The sequence below is a fragment of the Opisthocomus hoazin genome, chromosome 4, assembly GCF_030867145.1.
Source record: "Opisthocomus hoazin isolate bOpiHoa1 chromosome 4, bOpiHoa1.hap1, whole genome shotgun sequence".
In the NCBI taxonomy this organism is placed as follows: domain Eukaryota; kingdom Metazoa; phylum Chordata; class Aves; order Opisthocomiformes; family Opisthocomidae; genus Opisthocomus; species Opisthocomus hoazin.
Window position 1 is genome coordinate 77,641,841 of NC_134417.1, and position 22,543 is coordinate 77,664,383.

Below are 22,543 nucleotides of genomic sequence, written 5' to 3' on the forward strand. Positions count from 1 at the left end.
ACCTAAGTGGAACTGTAGCTTTAGCAGGGGGACTTGTTCTTTGGCTTCGACAGCGAAAGAGGAGGGCCATTAGCTCACAAGACGATTACGAGCTACCAGAGCAATGAGGCAGTACGGAAGGAGATCAAACTTTATGACCTGAGAAGTTTATTCCTATTGCTCTGAGCTTCACCCACTATCAGTCAGGCTTTCACTGAACCAGCTCCATTTTTCCCCGCTGCCTGTGGCCCCACGGGAGCTGCCCTAACCCTCCCGCCCGGCAGCAGAGCTCCGGGGCTGCTTGCGGGGGGAGCAGCTCAGGGCACTCGCACCTCACCGGAGAATGAGAGACAGCAAAATAAAACCATGTCAACCTTTGCACTGCCTCTGAAGCTTGGCCGAGTCTTTAAGCCATCCTCGCAGCTGGGCAGTGAAAGCCATGGGCTGCTTTCCCAACCTGTCACCGTCTCCAACACCCACCCCCCCCTTTGCCACCGGGCTCAGGGCGAGGGAGAGGGCTGCGTGCTCCCTGCTCCCGCTCGTCGCCCAAAGTGCCCGCAGTGCTGAAATGTCAAAGTGCAGCAAACTGAACTTCACATTGATTGTTTTAACACGAAGCCTGTATCAGATTTCACCAGCAAAGCACTTCATATGGGATAAAAAGTATTCTGTTCCCAGCAACGAGTCACGTTTTTCTCATTCGGACACTGCTGGAGCCTGCAAACAGCTCCGGCGGTGGCAACACCGTCCCTGGGAAGGCCGCGGCTCAGCAGCAATGGGAAACGCTGAAATAACAGCCATGGGCTCGGTGAGCTTGTACCTCTCCCCTTCCCCGGCCACGTGTCTCCCCAGAGGAAAAGGGCTTCCATGACATGTCCATGGGTGCACTTCGGTCAGCTTCGATGCTCAGCTTTACCACCTGGTAAAAAACCACCTGGGTTTTTGCTTGTTCATTTCTAACATTTTTTAAAAGTTTCTTATACATTGAATGACTAAAAAGGATTTTGCTGGAAACGACTGCTGCCTGCAGACAGGAGGGGGAGACAGCTAGAAAAACAACAAAAAATACTGTTTGCCACAGCACACCTGAAAACCAAGCTGCTATTACATTTTCAAGGCTATTTCTCCAAGTATATTTCAATCTTCCTCTGTCTGAAATCCCTGAAAATACTTCCAGACCCGCTTGTCTTAATTAGTTTTCCCAGATGGTCTATAAAACGTCAATCAAAAACCAATGTACAGGTAGGAAACCTCTGTGTGAGGGAGAAAAACCTAAAGCAAACAATGTACTTTTTAAGTCTATGAGAAAGAAATCACTCCGTGGCCACCCATGGCCAGTCATTGCTCAATCAGTAATTTCTACTTAGCATTAGGTACTGCTAATCTTTGCAGAGAGTATATGATTTTTTTGGCAGGTTACAGTAAAGAAAATGACAACCAGGGATTTTTTGCTGACCAGACCCCCAGGTGCAGTCGGCAGGGGCGCAGCGAGCCTGTGCATCGCGTGCCTGCGCACTGGAGTCTTCGCACAGGGGGTGCAGCCATGTGTGAAGGAGCAAACAGGAGGGGAGGAAAAGCTCCCCAGTGAATTCAACCAAACGCTCTTTCCTTTTAATCCATTGCAGTGACTTTGGCAGGTATAAAAAAAAAAAATTATGTACCTTTTCAGTTAGCTTTATTTGCCTTCATTCTTACCAACTATTCCAGCTCTGGAAATACTTCTGAATTACTTCAGTTCCTCTCCAGCTTTTATTCCCTTGGTTCAGTACCTTCTGGAAACTGCAATTTGGTGGGTGAGTTCAGACGAATTTATTCCAATTTGTACTGTAATTGCATACAATTAACCTTTTTCTTTGTAACTAAGTAAGTAAAACTACTCCTTGGTTTTCCTCTGTCTCAGTTTAGGCTTCATCTCATAATTACTAATGCTTGCAGGGTAATAACCTACCAGTGAGGACATTCGCTGAAGTCCAAGTAAGGTTCTTGTACTGGGATTTCTTGACCTGTCTGGATCACTGTAATCAGCACAAGGAACAGGATTTTTCTTGTTACACATGCAATTTAATCATGAATTAATTAGAAGAGATAAGATATGCTACTCCGTAATTCAAATTAATTCTCCCTTTTCACTGTATGCTCATGTACACTCACCCAGTGCCACGACTGTTGGCTAATGGGCACCCACCTCATGCCAGAAGCAGCCGGGTGTCACAGATGTCGCATCATGGGCATCACTCACAGAATCACACAGAATAGTAGGGGTTGGAAGGGACCTCTGTGGGTCATCTAGTCCAACCCTCCTGCCGAAGCAGGGTCACCTACAGCAAGGTGCACAGGACCTTGTCCAGGCGGGTCTTGAATATCTCCAGAGAAGGAGACTCCACCACCTCCCTGGGCAGCCTGTTCCAGTGCTCCGTCACCCTCACAGGGAAGAAGTTCTTCCTCATGTTCAGACGGAACTTCCTGTGCTTCAGTTTGTGCCCACTGCCCCTTGTCCTGTCACTGGGCACCACTGAAAAGAGCTTGGCCCCATCCTCCTGACACCCACCCTTCAGATATTTGTAAGCATTTATAAGGTCCCCTCGCAGCCTTCTCTTCTTCAGGCTGAACAAGCCCAGCTCGCTCAACCTCTCCTCGTAGGGGAGATGTTCCAGTCCCCTCATCATCCTCGTAGCCCTCCGCTGGACTCTCTCCAGTAGCTCTTCATCTTTCTTGAAGTGGGGAGCCCAGAACTGGACAGAGTACTCCAGATGAAGCCTCACCAGGGCAGTGTAGAGGGGAAGGAGAACCTCCCTCGTCCTGCTGGCCACACTCTTCTTGATGCAGAGGCTTCTGTGAGAACACCATCAGCTGCCACAGGAATGCCCAAAGTTCCTGAAAATTAAGTCTTTGCAGGAATGCTCCAACCGCTTGCTGGGAGGTTGGCCGGCATGGCATGGCAGCTCGTCCAGCAGGTCCTTCGGCTGGAGGCAGCACCACGGATTGTCAGATTGCATCCCTTGCAGCCACAGCACCCTGCGACAGGGAGACGCAGAGGGTGGGCCAGGGGACCGCAGGGACGGGGCTTGACGCACCTGGCTCCACGCTTGGCTTGCCTGGGAGCAGGCAGCTGAGATGCATGGTGACCTTGGCCCCTCCTGAACAAATCTCACTCCCGAGATACATTAGCCTTTTGCGGTCTATGAAAATGTTTCCAATATATAACATTAATATTCCATCAGTTGAAATATAGAGCAGTGCAAAGTTCTCCCACCCAATTACAGCTCTGGCCATTAGTACAGCACGCTATTAAAACCAAGTTAAAAAAGGAAGGTGGCTGCATTTACCATGCTGCTTTATTTCTCAGAAGCCTGGCATTTAGAAATAAACTAATCACTTCAATTTGACAGCGAGCAAAGCACTACTTGCTGTGTTGTCTGAAAGCCTTGAGAAGGATTTGGATACATTTAAAGGTTTATGAGAATAGTGACAGGGCTTGCCTGTACAGAGCAAGGATGCTGGATGGCTGTGCTGAATTGGTACTGATGTGTATTAAACCTAACACTGATCTAATGAGGGGCAGGAAACTTGAAAGGTGAAAAGGTGAGCGGCAAGACACCCAAGGCTTCATTATAATGGTTTTGTTTTGTTTTTTTAAACTGGAAACTTCTGTCACTGTAAACTGAAGATTCAATCACTTCGCAGACTTAGCAGTAATTAAAGTTCTAGCATCTGTTCTCCACAGCAGAGCACTACCATGGCATTGCAGCAAAGAAAAGAATATTGCAAACAAATGCTGCACAGAGAACTGAGACACTTCATACCTGCACCTCTCCTCTGCTGCAGGGAGAATGTCTCAGTCCTCCAAAGCTAGAAGATCTATCATTTTCTTCTGGTTCAAAAGTTCTTCTTAATTATACTGCAGTTTCATCAGAGCAGCTGAACAGCAAGCTGACTCTATCATGAATTTTATCTGAAAGAAGTTATTTACACTCAAATAGCCTGCACATGTTGGAGATTTTTTTGTTGATTTTTTCTCGAGGCTTCATCATGCTGTGTTTACAGTTCACTCTCTTTTTCCTTTTCTATAGTTTTCAGCCTGGTGCTTTTCAAAACCACTGCCATGTTTTAGTCAGAATCTTTTAGGAGTACCTAAGAACAAGCCCCTAAATTTTCCTTTACGTGAGAATGAATCCTAACAACTTCATGAGCTAGCAAGCTTTAAAACTGAAAACGCTTTCCCATGCCTCACAGCAGCCATATCTCCTAGAACAAAACCTTATTCAGTGCTGAGTAAACAATAATGCACTTCCCCTCTCTTAAATCTAACTTGTGGATTTATCATCTTACTTTCCTTGGACACAACTGCAAAGGTGGAATTATTTTTCACAGCTGACAGTGGGAACGTGGAGCCCAGGAGGCACAGAGCCCCGGAGACCTGACAGTCTGCTTGAACTGCCTGAAAAATGCGATTCATCTGCACGCTGCGGAGGGAAGGGGGGGAAAAAAAGCATGAGCCTAATTGGTTCTGACTATAAAAGTCAGATCTGAGTTTTCTCTGGAGATGTGCATTGCAGGAAACACTATTAGTGAACCTGGATCCTTTTTAAAAGGGCTAATTTAATCAAGCACTACAATAATTTCAGAATACGACACTGGTAGGACATTTACATATAATATTTGACAGTAAAAACTATCAAATTTTTGAGCACCAATTTAAACCCAGATCCCATCTACTATGCACCAAATGAAAACACGAGGCAAAAGCTCAAAGAACAGAGGATGCCTGCCACGAAGATAGGGGCACGATATATTATCAAGTGATGGATGAAATTATTTTGGCATCAAAACATGCTCTTGTGCTGGACGTAACGCTGAACGTTCCTAAATGCAAGCTCTCGGCCAAGGTGCAGCCAGAGGGTCCTGGCACGCCAGAGGCAAGTGGGTACAGACACCGCATTGGATGTACCCTGCTCTCCTCTGCCCGCCCAGGGAGCTTGCAGATGCATCCTCTGAGGGCTTCAGGCTTCTCATTTTTTTCAGTCATCTCTCACCTTACATAAGCACTTCATTTATCAGAAAAAGGGGAAAAATCCATTCCGTGTTGAAATAGACTGCCACCTGTATTGCTTCCTAATGTAAGCAAATCCCAGTGGAAAGGTTTCGCACCAGACTTTTCTGCTGGACCAATAAATCACTCTAAGGAATATCACTTAAACCCTACATGTGGTGTTAACCAGCAGGAGTAGCACGCTTTTAAAAAGAAATTCCAACAATTCAACAATTAATCCAATTTCCTGGAAGAACGCAGGTGGCCACTGTGTATTTCAGGGTTCAGATCAGCCACAGATACATTAGCAATACAGTAATGACACCGTTACTGCATTTTAATAGAAGAAAAATCACTGAAATACACTGTACAGTGTGATAATAACACACAAGTTAAAAATGTTCTGCAGACTTAATACTCTTATAATTTTGTGTGTGATCGCATGCGTGTGTGTGTGATCATGTGTGTGTGTGCATGCGTGCACATGTGTAAAGACACTGGAAATGCCACTCTGGAAAGACAAGAGACTATTAACCTGTGCAGACATTGCAGTTGTCTCCTGGAGTACCGGTATCCCATCCATTTATCAGCCCAGCTGTCTCACAAGGTAAAAATAAAATGGTGCTTTGAGTTTAACAGGCTGCAATCGACTTATGAAGCACGGCTGAGCTCTGCTGTGCTGTACTTTGGAGAGTCTAAAAAGTGGATTAGGAGAGCAGCACATAAAACAGCATGAAAAAAATAAATTCTTCCCTGGAAAACTTCCTCTCCAATTATTCACAGAAGAGAATAAAAACAAGTGAGCTTTCAAACAGTCTGTACCACTCCTCTATTTTATAGTTTGCTACAATTGCTTTTAATTAACTTGTGTAATTTAAATGGCCTAAATTCTATAGCTGGTTCCCTTTAAAAAACATCTTCTCGCAAACTTTGATTAGCTCCAAAGCAAAGACGGCAGATGACTTTAAATGGTGTGAAGGTGGATTTATTGGCAAGAGTGTCAGGTTTGCACTTAGAAAGGAATTGGCAGATAGCAGAAAATGGCTGGACAGGATTCAGACTCCAAGGACTCAGAGCTGAAAAAGGATTTATTTGAATAGCAAAGTATAGCAGTGTATTTACTTCAGTTGAAATTAATAAAAGCTTTTAGCTGAAAACATGAAGAAATTAAACTTCCAGTGGAAAGCTACTGCATTGCTTCAAAGGTATGGCCACAGGGACAGTTACCGCTTTCCTACCTCACCGTGTCATCTATTGCCTCCAGCAACAGGAAGGTGTATTGATCTCCCTGATCGGGTGTATGTTCAGAAGTCAGATTAAACCTGAAGCTGCTCAAAATTACTCAGCATTCAGGAAATACAACACTTCACTTTTGTTCTAAATCAGCTCACAAAAAAGGAGTATTCTCAGTGCATGTGAAAGGCACAGAGCCTGAAGTCCCAGAAAAAGCAGAGCAGTCACCAGAGCGTAAGCTGCTTTGTGCAGGTAGACAAGAGGCTTGGCCATGGTCTACAACAACAAAACCAACAGGGTTCAGGGCCAGAAGTTCTCACTACTGAAGGATCACCACCTGCAACTGTACCTTTATTTGATTTTGCGGGGACTTTTTTGTCCCAAGTTCTGTGCTTTCTTTACAAATATCACAGAATTGCTTATGACAGTGCTCAAAGTATCAGCCACTGTACTGAAGCCATGGTTACTCTCGCGACTCCAGCGCTGGAGATGGACCAGTGGGAACAGCAACAGAAATGGTTTCCAAAAAGCCAAGCACTGCTCTGCTCACAGGCCAGTGCTAAGCCCCGTTTTGGGCAGGAGGCTGGCCCGCGTGACCTCCGGGGTCCCCTGCGGCCCAGGTCTTCATGAAACACTCGGCCAAAGAGCGGTCACAACTACTCAATCCCAGGCTTTTGGCTAGTAGCAAAGATGCCAGACACAACACTGGCTTTGTTGAATGACATTTATAAATCGCACTCAGCCAGAACAGCTCACAGCGGATGCTGTAAAGGTAGGGTGGTTAGGAAAACAGAAAAAGCAAAGAAAGAAGCAAAAAGAACGAAAAAGAAAAATCTCTGTCACAGTGTCTCTGAATTGCTGCTTTACACGATCAGATCTGCCTGAGACACTTCTGTGGAATTCCACAATTCTAGTCTGTGATTCTAACTAGGTGATGGGACATTCTAGTCTTTTCCAAAAGCCCATAAAGACCCCAAACCACATTTAGCAGCTTCTTTTTCTTACAGCAACCATTCACTTTTTTCCCCTACTACTTATCAGTGTTGTATCTGCAGGAACCTGAGTGAGCCATTTGCCTATTTTGCCAAGGACTGATGCAGCATTTGATTTCACTTTTATGGACTAAAGCTAAAAGATGTTTTCCTCAGAAAACTGAAAGACCACATTCCAAGTCTGGCAGCAGCTGATCTCAGCAGCCAGCACGTGGCTCACCTAACTACAAGTGTTTAACTGAGACATCAAAAGAAGAGGGCATTCACAGAGTCAGCTACGCCATGTGGAAGAGAGGATGCTCCAGACTGACGTACCCCAAGCAGAAGCAGACTCTGGAACCATGCAGCCGCGGGGCAGGGGGAAGATCAGACTACGGCTACAGGACACTTCCATGTGCACAGGCCATTGAAGGATAGTCATGCTGAAGCTTGACTTTATATTCAATATGCTGTGCCAACCTTCCTCACTATTACTTCCTTCACATATTCCTTCCCCTCTCCTCCACTGAATTATGCTCTAAGGCCCCTAGAAAGTATCTACATGCCTTGGACCATGAGCTGGACTGGCACAACAGTAGAAGTGTTTAACAAAATTCAAGTCAAAGAGAGGGTATGGGCATTTTTAAATTCTTACTTCCCTTGGCCACTCTATAAATAACTCTGGATAAGAACAAACTGTTTGTACCTACCAGCAGAAGACCTATCATCTATAAATTTCCCCTACAGTGGTGTAATTGTGCAAAGAAATCCACATATGGGACAGTTTGATTACGTATCTCTTTCCAACAGAATTTTCTTTTCACTGATTTCATCTGTTATTCTAGATTAAACTGGAAATTTCTTCATAGTAACTTCAGAATAAATAATGTTTCTGGATTTGTCAGCAGCGGAAATCATAATCCATCCCATAATTTCTAATGCTTACATGGAAAAGTCAGTAAAATGTGAAAAAATGGAAGGGAGAGCTCTTCCTTTGTACTTGACAGCATCAGACCTATCATATTTTAGAACACTCCTGGTACTACTACAGCAATAAAATTGTTAAAAAAAGCACAAGTAGAGAAGTATGCTATTGTCATTTTTTAGGATTTCTTGAAGGTTTGTCAATAAGGTATTAGAAATTCACTCAAGGCTGAAAACCTAGTTATTTTTACACTCAAATTTGCAGTTTCTACTTTGGAACTGCAGAACGGTCAGCCACATAAAGTCAAACACCGAAGCCCACATCTTGCATGCCGCCCCACGCTGTGCGTGTGCATATGAAGGCCATCAAGACTATTTTGATTTCACGGACGTGTCTGCCTGTACGGAGAAAGGAAGGAAACACATTTTTTCCTGAAACTTGCTTGCAGACCCAGGTCTTCTTCAGTATTCCTAACCAATTTTGGCAATTTAATAAAAAGTCGAGAAAATCCTACAATGTGACAGATCAGCTATGAGAGCACACACTGAAATGAGGACAACCTTTAAGCCATCAGAATTCTCTCCATGAGACTAGACTGTTTCTGTGTCAGACTCAGCACGCAGAGATTTTCCTTTTTCAGGGCTATAAGGAATTTGACAAATAAACCTACTACAGTTAATAGCATTTTAATCTTTATGCATAATAATCGCAAGCCTACATTGTACAGGTTTGATAGTAATGACAGCTGAATGTGAAGCATACATTTCTTTCCAAAACAGATGCGCATGTAGGTGGATGTGTTGTAGAAATATAATATACTACACAGTTGAGCCTAGATAAGCCGGTGATTCTCAAATGTCAGCATCATCTGCACAAAGTTAGGGTCGAAATCTGCTCTCCTAAATACCTGTTCATCCTTCTTACGACACTTTCTCTAAAGAGCTCAGTGAATAGTAGATAAAATAAGTATCTAATGAGGTATGACAGAAACCCTGATGGAGCTAAACAGCAGAGATCTAAATTCTAATAAACGAAGTAAAACATTTACTGCCAGCAACTATGTCAAGTTAGCCACAGGAAACTGTAGCTCTGCAGCTGGAGAAGGGCAATACTCTGCAAGCCAGAGAAGCCATGGAACTCCTCCAGCTCTGATTATTTATGGTGTGATGATGAAGGAACAACTTTCCATGTGAGGAACAGCTTTAAAGTTGAACAGTGAAGCTGAAACAGAGATGTAATGAAAAATCAGAGGAGAACAAAACTACAGCAACAAAACCAGTAACATTCGTTTTAACAATTTAGAAATATAATTTATGTGCAAAACCAGATGTTAACTTGTCCAGCTTCAAGGTAAACAGCAAACTGTGTTCATAACAACCCTTCTGCTGAACAGCAAACACACACTATTAAATGTTGCTGTAAATAAGCCTCACTTCATACCTTCAAATGTTATCAAAGTGAACACAAATGCAAACCAAACACATTTCAAACAAAGGACACATCTGTATTTAATGCAAAGCTATTTTCAAAAATCCCAACCTTTCATAATCTACCATAATCATAATAGCCTGAAACATAAGAATGCTTTCAGGCTTAGAAAAAAAGGCTTCTGATTTTAAATGTTTACGAGGACACTGAGAAGTGGCTTAGAACCATACTTCAAAACATGTTTTCAGGCTTTAAATTGCTGAAAGCTGAAACCTCTTTACCTATTTGGCCTGGACTACAGAGAAGGAGAGAAGCACAAAAATAGATGAGAAGACTGTACATGAAAATTTCCATTTAAAAAAAATTGTAACCCACTCCCTCGTCCCAAACCTCCTCCCTTCCATCATCACTGCAACTCCCCCCACTTTTACATGGAATGAAAGGGATTCACTCTTCTTGCGTGATCACCACCACCAAGCAAGTCACCTCTATCACTGGTGCAGATGCACCACCATTTTTAACAAACACTTTTTGAAACTATTTTTGAAGGACAACTCTGCTATCATTGGTGCGGTTCCTGAACAGAAGGGACTCCGTGTCAGAGCTGCATTCATTTCAGCTCATTTTAAACTACACCAAGGAATAGGTGATACTGCACAAAAGGTGATTTAACACCAGTTCTAAATAATGAACATGATCAAACCTTTTTATTGTTTTGGGTTTTTTTTCCCTCAGCTCTCATAATGCATGCTTTATGCTGAGAATCCACTTCCCTTTGATATGCTATAGCTATGTGAAGGAGGGATTGTTCTCACATTTCTGCTTCAGAGAAAACATCAAGCTGTTTGATTTTGAAAATTAAAGGATTAAGATGGGGGAAGAAAACGCTTCTAAATGCAAACACACTCTACTAAGTTAAATATAGTCTCAGTTTGATATGAAACACTGACTTTAAAATTAGCTATCCCTTTCCAAATACACTATACGTTCTCCTCCATCTACCCAGCGAAAATAAATACGAATACATTGTGCGCACTAAGATGGGTGTGCCATACCCAAAAGTAAGAACAAGCAGTATTTTTGACGTAGTTCAGCACACAAAAGTAATATACGAAAGCAAAGAAACAACCACAAATTTGCATTTACAGCAACAGGTAATACAAAGTAAGTTTTGAAAATCCACGAGGATTCTTCCACCTTACAAGGCATCTGGATAGTTCTATTTTCCTTTTGTCTTTTATTTTTCTTGGCTCCAGTCTTACAGTTCAACTCCAGTGCAAAGCACCATGCAAGAAATTACACTCAAAACTATTAGCGCACCAGAACTACCTTTACTGTTTAAAACCAAAACATGTACACAAAATATTGCAACATCTCCTGGAAATCCACTCAGCAAACCCAGCATTTTTAGATCTCTTCTCATGTTCTCATCACCACAATTTCTGCAAAACACTGAGAAGCCACCCAGGACATCTTAGGCATGACTCCTTCAAAACTGCAATCCCTCAATTATAGTTTGACCACAAGAAGAAATGGGTAGAGTAGTATTGCAGAGACAGTATTGGTCGATTTTTCAGGCTGCCCTCTGATGTGCTCTGACTTCCGTTGAACAGTGACATAGTGACTTCTTATGCTGCCTCCATTATTGCTCCCAGAATAACCCAGAGGTACATAAGGCTCTACGTGACAGCAGTTTAAACACCAATTTCAAACTAGATTCAATGATTCAATGACTTTGTCATCAAAACTGAGCTCCAGAACTCCATCTCCTCACTGCCTGAACTGACTTGCCCCCTTGGAGATGTGCTGAAATGGTCACTTACTGTGACCTGTAGCAGCGGACATAGCTGCTGTAATGCTATTCCTGCATTACAGCCTGCTACAGCTTTGCATGCTGGTAAGGCAACTGTTACCGGCTCCTGACATTGGAAGGTTAAGGTGCTGTGTGCAATTCCTCTGGTACAGTAAACGTGGCAACACAGGTGAAAAAAATCTCATTACGTATACCATAGACTTAGAAGTGAAGGAACCATTTCCCTTTAAAGTCACAGACTGGGTCAGCTGCAGAGGTACAAAAGCTACATACCAAGAGTGTTAAAGGCAGAGCGCTAACAGTGTTGGCAACAGTAGTGCAGCTGTCACAGAAGGTGCAATGAATATGCCAAAAGTTCACTGTGAAACACACAGTCTACTGCAGAATGTCAGACTTCCCAGGAGCAACCAACTCAGATTACTCTTTTTAAAACAAACTTGGTTTATTTCATAAAGCAGTCAGGCTTTGAGGGTTCCACCTTCACGGGTGGCAACTAACTTGTCTTCAACCCAAAGAGCTACAGGCAAAAAAATACATGTAGATTGTTCACTTTAAAAATCTGAAGATCCTTGCTGTTACCAGGACAGAATACAACACCTAGAAGACCTGCCAATAACAAACCTGCAAGCAATTAACATGGTTGAAGACACTAACATCAAGAAAACAAGAATTAAAAGCTCTTAAATAACAGATTATAAAGCTCCTGAACGTCGGCTGTATGTATGCATGTTCAGATGATTCAGAGAACTGCATGGAAACAGATTTTACCATAAAACCTGGAAGCACAGTTGAGACTGAAATTACACTTTAGGTCTGGTTTGTCATTTCATTCAAGATTGACATTACCTCATATAAACTGATTTATTTTTGTGTGTATAGCATAACTTAACTTGAAAATCTTTTTACTTGATGTTAACCATTAGTATTGCGTATTTGCTGCTGCTAAGTTCCTTAAGCACGAATTTTAAGCACAGTGTTTAATAGTCAGCTTGCATGTACCCATGTGGAATGACACTGGATAAATTCATTTTCTATTTAACAAAATAAAGGTTAGCATAACTTAAATAAAACCCCAACGAACCCACCAGACAAACCTCTGAAGTGATACATCTCTTGAGTTAGTTTAGCAATGCAGCAAAAAACCATAAACAATTCAGTAAGGTAGTTGATGTTTTTCATAGCACTATAGAACTGAGCTTCAATATTCACCATTACTAGAAAGTTCAATAATTCCTTGTTTGGATAACAAACTAAAAATTGTCCATAGAGTGGAAGGGTCTTCACAGTTATGATGACTCTGCCAATGATTACAAAGGTCCTCTTTTCTTCCAAATAACTGTTTGCATAAAATACAGTTATAGCCTGCTTTAGACCAAATTTCTGGTTTTTTGCTTGGTATACCAAAACCTACCTTTTGCATCTCCTTGGCTGCTTCACCGCTTCCCGACTGAGTCAGTTCACTTTTAGGTAACATATTGACATTATTTTGATGGTGGAAGTATAGGTGTCTTTTCAGTTTTGGAAAAGTATAAAACTCCTCCTCATGGGCACTGCATTTTGCTAAATGTCTTCTTTCATGGCGCTGTTTCCAGAAGTGGGTTGTGTGTTTGATCAGTTCCCCTTTAGCTCCTCTATTTCCCTGCAATACCCCTTCTTTCACTCTTCCCTGGATCTCTTCTCCGTGAGAGCACAGTAAGTGAAATTTCATTTCACCAAAAGACTGTGCAATAAACTGGCATCGACCACATTTGATCTGTAATTTCACTTCTCCTGGGTTATGGAATAGGTCCTCAAAATTGCACTTACTTCCCCTGTTAAGAAAAGGAAATACGAACTATTTCAGTATTAGCCACGCACAGAACAGAGATGGCAATTTCTGTCCTTATAAGTTCCAAGAAGAGATGACATTCATGAAACATTCTTTTAATTAAAAACAGGCTCTGTTGCTACAGTATCTCATTTATTTGGAACAGAAAAGAAAAGAGAAAATAGTAATAAGGCTGATTAGGAAACAACTAAAACTAAATGTTACTCGATACTGCTGAGTTTCAGAATTGCCTCCAGAATTAGCCTTGGTAGAAATAATCTTTTAATGACACTAACCTTTTAACAAAAGGTAATAACTGTTTTTTAAGTTTCTGATTTAGTTAGGTCAATCCAAACAGTTCTAGCTCTGGGCTGGAAAAGTGAAAACGAATATTACCTCTAGCCAACTTCTAAGGGAAACTAACTTGCTTACACTGAAGGATCTCAGGTCAATTTAAGGCAAAACCACACGTCCCACCTCCCACTCCAACATGGAAACAATGAAACTTCAAAGTTTCTGTTTTGTTCTCCTAAAAGTTTGTAACACAGTTTAAAAAAGTTTAAATACCTGATCTGCAATTGGACAGGGGCTCTCATTGATTTAGGACGGCTCTGCAGTATAAAGCAAACAGATGCACAGAGGCAGCAAGCCCCTGGTTTAAGTAAAGCCAATCACAAGAAGACCTCCACAGAAATCTTCTCACAAGGTCGATGAAAAGGACCACATAATACTGTGTATTTATATACATTAGACACATCACTCATCAATATAGATAAACTAAATGATTCATTGTATGAAGGCTAGTATGGCTGAAAGAAAAGTGCTGGTGTTTCTTAGGTTCAATACCTTAAAAATTTCTAACTGATGCCCCAGAGAGCAGAGCTATGCAAAGCAAAACGTGTAAAATTGAACTGTAGTGTTGCAGTGAGGCGTCAGGTTAAAGCCCTGAGCTTATTAAAGTGTACTTCAATGAAAGTAAATGCACAGTGGAACAAACAAAAAAAGCCAACATTTATACTCTGTCAAGAAATTTCATCTCAAAATCATAATGCAGAGATAAAAGAATGTTCTTTCCATCTTAATACAGTAAATGTTAACTTTTCTACTTGGCTAAGTGATCGCAAGAGCAGCAGTAATGAACACATAAAACAGATTAGCTCACAGCACTCCAGAGAAGAAAACGGGATAATGATACTTAATAAGGTAAACAAACTACAAGCTAATCCTGACATACGAATTGCTTCGCACTTACTGCAGTTGGTTCACTTATCTTCTGGGGAAAATGTAAAATGGGCAGAACACAGAAGACAGTGCAGATTTACAAAAAAAGCATTAGCTGTGAGAAATCAACTGATTAAAGTAGCTCCGCTGGCAGTATATTGGGTATTACCTGAATACATGCAAAATTACTTTGGATATTCAAGTGTCACTAATAATTTATATTCAATAAATCAGCTAAAATATACCAGATGGTCTAATGGATTGACTAGATTCTTTAACAAAATATTTAAACCCTGAGGAATCTTGCTTTGGGGGAAAAAAAGATGAGGCAAAAAGCAACAAATTTTCATCAGCATTTAATTAGTGAAAACACTCACCTCTCTGCTGCTGCTTCTGCTTCTTTGATGTTTGTGTCTCTCTTCTTTAAAGCATCTTGCATCTGTTGCTCACTGGTAGAGGGCTCTGTGCTGATAACAACCCTGTGCACTTCTCTTAGGTGACCAAAATACACTTTTGCATGGCCAAAAACTTTAGCACAGAATTCACAACACACAAATTTTTTGGGCTTGCCTTGGTTGTGATGAAGTTTCATATGCGTGCTCAGGCTTCCAGAGTGAATATACGCTTTCCGGCAAATTCGACAGCTGTAAGGCCGCTTGTTTGTATGCGTGTTCATATGGTCCTGAAGATGGTGTTTAAACTGGAAGATATGGTTACAAACATGGCATTTATGTGACGGCTTAGGTATGGCTGAACACGCATTTCTACTTAAATCACTTGATTTAGCTGATGTGGCATCACTATGCTTGTAACTTAAATATTTGTTGGGAAGTGAACTGCTTAAAACCATATCTTGGTCAGGAGATGGTGTCTCTACTATTGCTGCAGAAGTCAGTGGTGCAAAAGCCTGCACAACTACCACGGGTTTGGGTCTAATACTACGGTATTTCTTCACTGTCTCTGCTTTTTGGTCTTCAGATGGCTGAAGATCAACTTTCGCCCTCTCTCTTCCTTCTCTAAACTTATTAATGATGCATTTCCTTCGCTTGGTCTGAAAAGCCAATAAATCATCTGGGGCTCTTCTTTTCCTGCCTCTTCTTTTACAGGCTTCACCGTTCAATTTTTTAAGACTGTCGACATCCACTTTATTGGACGGAGAGAAGGTATTTTCTCGAATGGTTTGTCTGGGGACTTCTGTAAATGATACAGCTAATCGTTTATCAGATGCTTTAGTAGGAACATCAAAGGATTTTGTCAAAGCTGGTATCTTTTCACATTCAGATCTTGGTGAAGGACCAGATACATCCATAACAGTATTCTGCTTAGCTTTACAGAACACTGAATTTTTCATCCTTGAGTAAGGCAAAATAGGAAGTTTTCCTTTTGGTGCTGATGGAGTCATCTGTATTGTACTGCTAAAAACTGCCGGTGACAGGACAGCAACAGAATTTGCAGAATTTGTGGGTTTTTCCTCTTGTTTTTCAGACAGTATGAGTGACTCTCTTGTGGTTTCAGATGCTCTCTTCACAGAGTGTAAACTTAGTTTCATGGGATTAATTGTACTTGCTGGCTTGGATAGAGAGTCTTCAGCTACAGATGGCCCAGAAACATTACCATTAGCAATTTCAGTTTTGTTCACTAAAGGAGATCCAGACTCCACACAATTGCTTTTATTTACTAATGTGGCAGCTGTAATTTCAGCTGAGTCACGGTCTGCTAGCATCACTTGCTCAGTTGAATCTGCACTAGAATGAGTTTCAGGACAGTCTTCAGTCAAAGTAGTCATGGGGGAAGTCTGTGATGAGATCGATGCTTTGGTAGGAGTCATGTTATGTGCACCCAAGACAGAGACTTGTGCCAGTTTTTTGTTACTCAGCAACTTATTTCTTACAGACTGGTACCTAGGGATAGGCAGCTTTAGGTTTTCAGAAGGGGCCACGTTTGACTTCTGGACTTGCTGCGTTAGAGCAGGGGCAACATATGGCAAGGCCAACAGAGAAAAAGTCCCCTCATGGCCAGCCACCTGCATGACAGCATAGTTTTGAGTTGGTACCACCAGCGGTTTAGAACCCGCAGCTGAAATTGGTGTATTTGGCTCTGGCAAAGATGACTGAAGACAAGAAACCACTCCAGATGTTAAAATTTTTGGTACCATTTTCGGAGCAATGGTCCTAAACTGACTTTTCGTCTGAAAACTTTGTATTATATCCGAAGGGGATTTGTGTCTATCTGTAATAATAACAGAACAAAGATGTAGTATAATATATAGTATTTCTTTTTACAAAATTACTGTATCAAAAATAAAACTGCTTACAAAGGATATTATTACACAAAAACTTATTAAAAAAATCTTTAGGTCTTTAAATGACCATTAAGTTTAGAATTGCAGAAGTTCCATGGGCAAAACAAAAATATTCCCTGAAGCATTGTGCTCGAATATAGGTATGCAAAAAAACCCCCTCCTAATCTTAAATGGCTGTTTCATTCTCGGTTAGAAACACATGGCATTTCAGAACAAATACACTTACAAGCCTCTTCTGCCCTGGAAAACCTGCACTAACATGCTGGCAATATTCAGCCAGAAGAACAGGGACAAGATTCAAACTCCACGATACAGAACTTGCTCTGATCATATCTCTCAATCAGACTTCTGCTATCTTTCAGAGTTTCTGTAACATTTAGAGTTTGTGGGTTTTATCAGACAGAGACCAATGCTTATCTGATGAAGTCTTAAAAGACCTACTACTATACAACATGCAAATAACGCGTAATAAAATCAGAGGACTTGAGAGAAGATGTACCATTGTTAAATACCCAATCACACACATTGCTTATGTGCCTTTAATGCACGATAGAACTATTGTAGGATGTTATTCAAATATTTTCTTGAAAGATGCAATTTATCAAGGTTATAATCACGGTTCCTTCCTGTTTCCACTTGTGTTGGTAAATGTTGCCAACATTTTTAGTAAAGAGGAATGTGAGGATACTTAGGTAAAACAAATAAAAGGAAAAAGGTAAAATGCGTAAGATATAATCTGCTTGAGCAGCAAAGATACATGCTGACCTTTCAGGCACTCTATCAAAAACGATTTGATATATATAGTTAATTGTACCACTACCATTTCATATAACAGCCTCATTATCCACTCTCACATTCAATTACTGATGCTTCCAGTTCTCAAAAACTGAGATAGGTTTTCTGAAGAAAAAAAAATTCCCAACAATCTCAATCACTGAAAATTCAACTACAAAGCTCCCAAGAAGAAAGGCAATTTAGGAAGGCAACAATGTAAGAAAAGTTAATTTCTAGAGAGGGATCACATTTGAATACAGTATGTAAAAATAAATGCTGGGACCTTGAAATACTGCAGTAAGGTAATGCCATAGGAAAGTTACCGTTCCTTATCATTTTAAAGCCTCGTATTACAAATGCATTTATACATGGTTATGGACTTACAGAGGTAACTGTGAATTACTACTAGTAAGTTTATCTTAATCCTGGATGTTGTTTTCAGACACTACGCACTTTACAATGTGCACTGTAAGTTACAGAGCTATCACATTTCATGACCAGAACTCCTGGACAGACATAGGTGCATACTGATGGTAGGCATGCGTGCAGTAAATATACTGCCTTCAGGACATGCTAGATTCACTGAGCAATCACATATAAACTGTACAGTTCACACACAGCAGGTCTGATGCTTCTCAAAACTCTTTGACCCAAGCAGCTTCATAGAGTAAGCACACAGGGCATAAAACTTTGATCCTTCTATTGTCATCTACAGCATCAAACCCCAAGTCTATTATGCACCTTCTTGATCCCCAAATCAAGTGAAACTTCTGGGCACCACCATAATTTTCTTTCTGCTCAATGTATGTAGAGATGTCCTCCAGAATTTCTAGATATTCTGTGCAGAGCAGACTACCATAGATATGGAAATCCTGCCCCAAAATAAGAAATCCCTATACACAGGGATAAATCCAGGCCTACAAAGTTTCGGCAACCTGGAAAAAGCAGAAACATGGTCACTTTAAAATTCTCTTTCCCTACAGCCCTTTTTATTCTCCAAAAGCTAGGAGTATGTACTATTTCTCACTAAGAACTTCCATTTTTGCCAATTTGCAATCACAAGATGTATAGAAACCTGTATTTTTTCAACTGCTAAGATTGCTAATAATGCTCAGACTATTTTTTTGTTTCCTGCAGGGTATCTTCTTGTGGCTGCTTTCGAGAACACACTTTTAAGAGCTTCTAGAGAAGTACAATAAAATTATGTAAAGTATTGTAATCATTAACCAAACTAGCCCTGAACTTCAACGCTAGTTACAGGTCAAATTGTACAGCTTCAGTACAGTAGATCACAAAACTAGTGTATTTTCTTTTAGCGGACAGAGCCTGCTCTTATTTTCCAGATTTGCTTGCCATATACTGACAATTAAAGACTTTTTTCCAAATCAGCAGTTATTCATCTTACCGCAGTATCAAACACAAAGCAGTTTCCGTTCTCTCTTCACATTTGGCTTGCGCTTTTTATTTCAAAAATTCATTCACTGATTTGCGTAAACTTTTTAGGAAAGCCAGCACTTCAGCAGACTGCAACCTGTGCTATTTCACGCTCCACGTCATAAGGTACCCGCTCTCCAACCACTGGTAGCAAATGATGTGAGTTCAGAAAAATATGGAAATTTTGCTGAGGACATGCCACTTCTACAGAAGTGCAAAAATGTCAGCCAAAGCACCACAAAAGAATGATTAACTTGACGTTAGGAGGAAATATTTGTAGAAATAGTGCATTACACCAGCTTTAAAAATAAGAATATGCTTCTCAAATACACTGACATGCCCATTGGGAATCTAGGCGGTAAAATCACTTTTATTTAAATAGTCTCTCCTACGTATTTCCTCAGTACAAGAAAGTACCGGTCTAGAATCCAAGACCTTCATGACTATCAACCACAAAATGCTCTTTGAAACAATGTCCGTTTAGATGAATATTCTTCTTATGTAGTTAATACAATGCTAAGCATTGATATAACTGTTTGAGAAGGGATTTTTATACAAACGCTCTTTTTCCAACTAGTGTAATTTTATGGTAAATACTTCTTCCAGGTACCCCATATTTGGTATCAGCCTTCAGTACAACTTTTTTTTTGGGGGGGGCCAAGTTTACATTAGACAGTCGTGCAGAAACATTCATTGCAGTGCCTCTGGTAAGTAAAGGATATTCAGCTCTGCCTTTCTCTCTCATTCAACACAGCTGCTGTAGTTAAGCAGCTTAGCCAGTGTCTAAATATAGAGATGGGCTAGATGCAGACTAGCTGCCTAATGATCCTTCAGCCTCGGTTAAGGTTTTGCTTGTGGACTGGGAAAGCTAATCAGAAGAACTGGTGGAAGACTATTGTAGCATCTTGGATCAGGAAAAAGCAATCAGTCAATTCACAGACCGGAGGTCCTACTAACCTGACCTAGAGTGTCCATGTATCAGTGACCAAAACTATTTTTTCCATTTATACTTGGCAAACAGTTTTAACTATTTCTTTACACACAGTGATCACTACAGTAATTCATGTTTTTGCCATCTTGACCCTGAAGAACTTGAATTTGCTCTGGCTGTCACTGTACCAGCAGGCCACTTGGAAACTTAACATGCATCTTTCACTTCTGTTCCACACCATCTTCCAAATTACTTCTGTCTCTGATTCAAAGGACTCATTTTGACATGTCAGTCATGACCTGAGGAATACCTTCATTCCTATTTAAACCCATGAAGTCTTGCACCTGAGAAGGGGAATTTTCAGTTAAGGGAGGCTCTGCAATGGCATTTTTGAGGATGGTCCTTGGTTTTAGACAACATTCTTTCTACAAGTCTACAGGTCCTTCACTGGAAGGCAACAATTTTTATACGTTCTCTAAAATTTTCATTAAGAATAAAAGAAATTAATAAATATATTAGATTCAATATCTGAATGACATGAAGCTCTTTTTTAACTGCTGCTGTTCTCAGTCTTTTGAATAGGCATGGAGTTGGGGCACTAGACATGTTTAAATAACTAAGCACAAGGTCAAATCAAATGCAATTCAATTCACTTACATTAAAAGTCTCTGTTAAAAGATTAACAGTTACCATGCTAGTACCTGCAAGTATCAAATCTCTCTGAAACTCATAAGATGTCATAAGCTTTCACTCCTTCTAAATAACCTTAAAATTGTATAGGACTGGACAGTGATACACCAATAAAAAAAAAAATCAATGGTGATCAAAGTCTCTGATAGAGGCATGCCAGGAAGAGTCCTCTAGAGGACTGAAAGTCTTCCATGGGGCTGCTGTTCATTCATGGTTCCCTCTCCTTCCCAGGTTATTCATGTCGAGTCTATTCCAGTCTGTTCTGCCTTCTTTTTGTACCTCCTTCCTTTTGTTCTCTATGTACAGCATGTAACACTAGTGAACTCAAGAAACTGTAGAAAGCATCAGAAGAAATTTCATTTTCTCCACTAATGTTGTCTTTTTTGAACATTAAAATAAACACCAAAATGCCAGAAACCACTGTGTAACAGTGTTCATTTTTTAAATAATCCTTGTAAGACCACCTCACTTGAGCAGGTATGTATTTAATTTGCGTATGACTGGACAAGTGACAGTGAATAACACGAAAAAAGGATCGTCTTGTTTTGAAGGGAAAGGCAGAATATAGTTGAAAATGATTAATGAAGTATTTTATTAAATGCACGTTTACATTGCTGAGTCTTTTACTGACTTTGAAAGGAAGAATATCTGTTCTATGAAAAATAAAAAAATGCACAACTTTCTAACAGACAATACTAGATTTGCTTCTGCCAGTGATAGTTAATCATTCGTTTTGCCAAATCTCCATACACACTAAATACCTGTGGATACTGTCTCTCCAGCACAACTTTCTTGTTTTTGCTGACCCAGCATACTTTGTTGGACACAATGTTTCTCTGCAGGATTAGCATGCAAAAAACCACCACCTGCAAAAGTGCTTCAGTCAGTTATAAATAGATCCCAGGACAAAAAAAACGCCCAACAACCCCCAAACCCAACAAAATCCAGAAAAAGCAAATATAAATGGACAATATAAAACATTAACTTCCAGTTAATGCATATTAAGAAAGCTACCGTTTCTTGCTCTTTGCCATTTTTCTCTCTTCAAAAAATGTTTTAAAATCTAATATATTACACACCAAATGCAAGGTAATAGCTTAGTAATTGAGTAAAGCTGGTTAACGTGGTAAACAGATGGGATGCTCAGCTTCAGTGTCATGGCAGTCAGTCAACAGCACGAGAACAAAAAGCTCAGAAAAATGAAGGTTCAGTAGCTTTAGTGAGACTTTTAAATACAGGGGGTAAATTCTATTCAGATTTACACTTTCCAAAATCCCACATAAATCAGTGGAACTGCAGATATTCTAGATGATACAATTCGGCCTTCTATGTTCAAAACTAGGCCGCACATCTACATGAAGTAAGACTGGTAATTAATAAAGCCTACAAACCAGGAGTGCCCAATGCTACACACTGTAACAATTAATTTGCAGTTTTTTCTATCTTTGCCTAAGAATAACTATTTAGGTAGAATGTTCTGTTTTGGGTATCTGCCTGCGTCTATGCCAAAAAGTCAGGGTGGGATAGGGGAATTAAACAAAGACTTGCGATGGGTAACAAGCATTACTATTACATGGGATTTGGAAAAGAGAAGCATTTAAGACAAAGGGATGACCTCCTATCTTGCATTTCTTACCTCTTTAGTACTTGATTTTTACAGAGTAATAGAATTATGTCTACACAGGAGTCCTTTAAAATATATTAGAAAAATAAACAATGTAATAAAGTATTCTAATCCAAGACTGGAAAATCACAATACATCATTCATGCAAATACTAAGACAGAGATCGTACAAATATGCTTAGAAAACGCATGCTGGTACACCAAGGATAAAAAAGATCAAAATAGTTTGATAAAATTCTAAAAGGGAGTATTTGACCTCTTTAAAGCTATATATAATTAATTCTGATTTGAGCATCAATGTGATTTGCTAGTTGTGCACTATGCATTTCATTATTTAGGAAGGAATTCTTTGCTTTAAAGTCTGTACAAGTTTATTATCTTCA

General features: G+C 40.4%; 1 protein-coding gene across 8 annotated transcripts in view; it reads right to left on the reverse strand.

Annotated features, from left to right (window-relative positions):
• Positions 1-9,379: 9,379 nt before the first annotated feature.
• The window catches only part of ZNF438 (zinc finger protein 438), a 59,080-nt gene continuing 45,916 nt past the window's right edge, over positions 9,380-22,543 (reverse strand). For 6 of the 8 annotated variants that reach the window (XM_075419649.1, XM_075419650.1, XM_075419648.1 and 3 more), the window contains 3 exons: positions 21,299-21,403; positions 14,784-16,635; positions 9,380-13,189 (listed from right to left, as the gene is read on the reverse strand). In XM_075419649.1, coding sequence (XP_075275764.1) covers positions 12,577-13,189; positions 14,784-16,635; positions 21,299-21,403 — 2,570 coding nt within the window. In that variant the 3' untranslated portion in view covers positions 9,380-12,576. The remainder of the gene's footprint in view (positions 13,190-14,783; positions 16,636-21,298; positions 21,404-22,543) is intronic. The other 2 variants (XM_075419652.1, XM_075419651.1) reach the window with 1 other exon arrangement.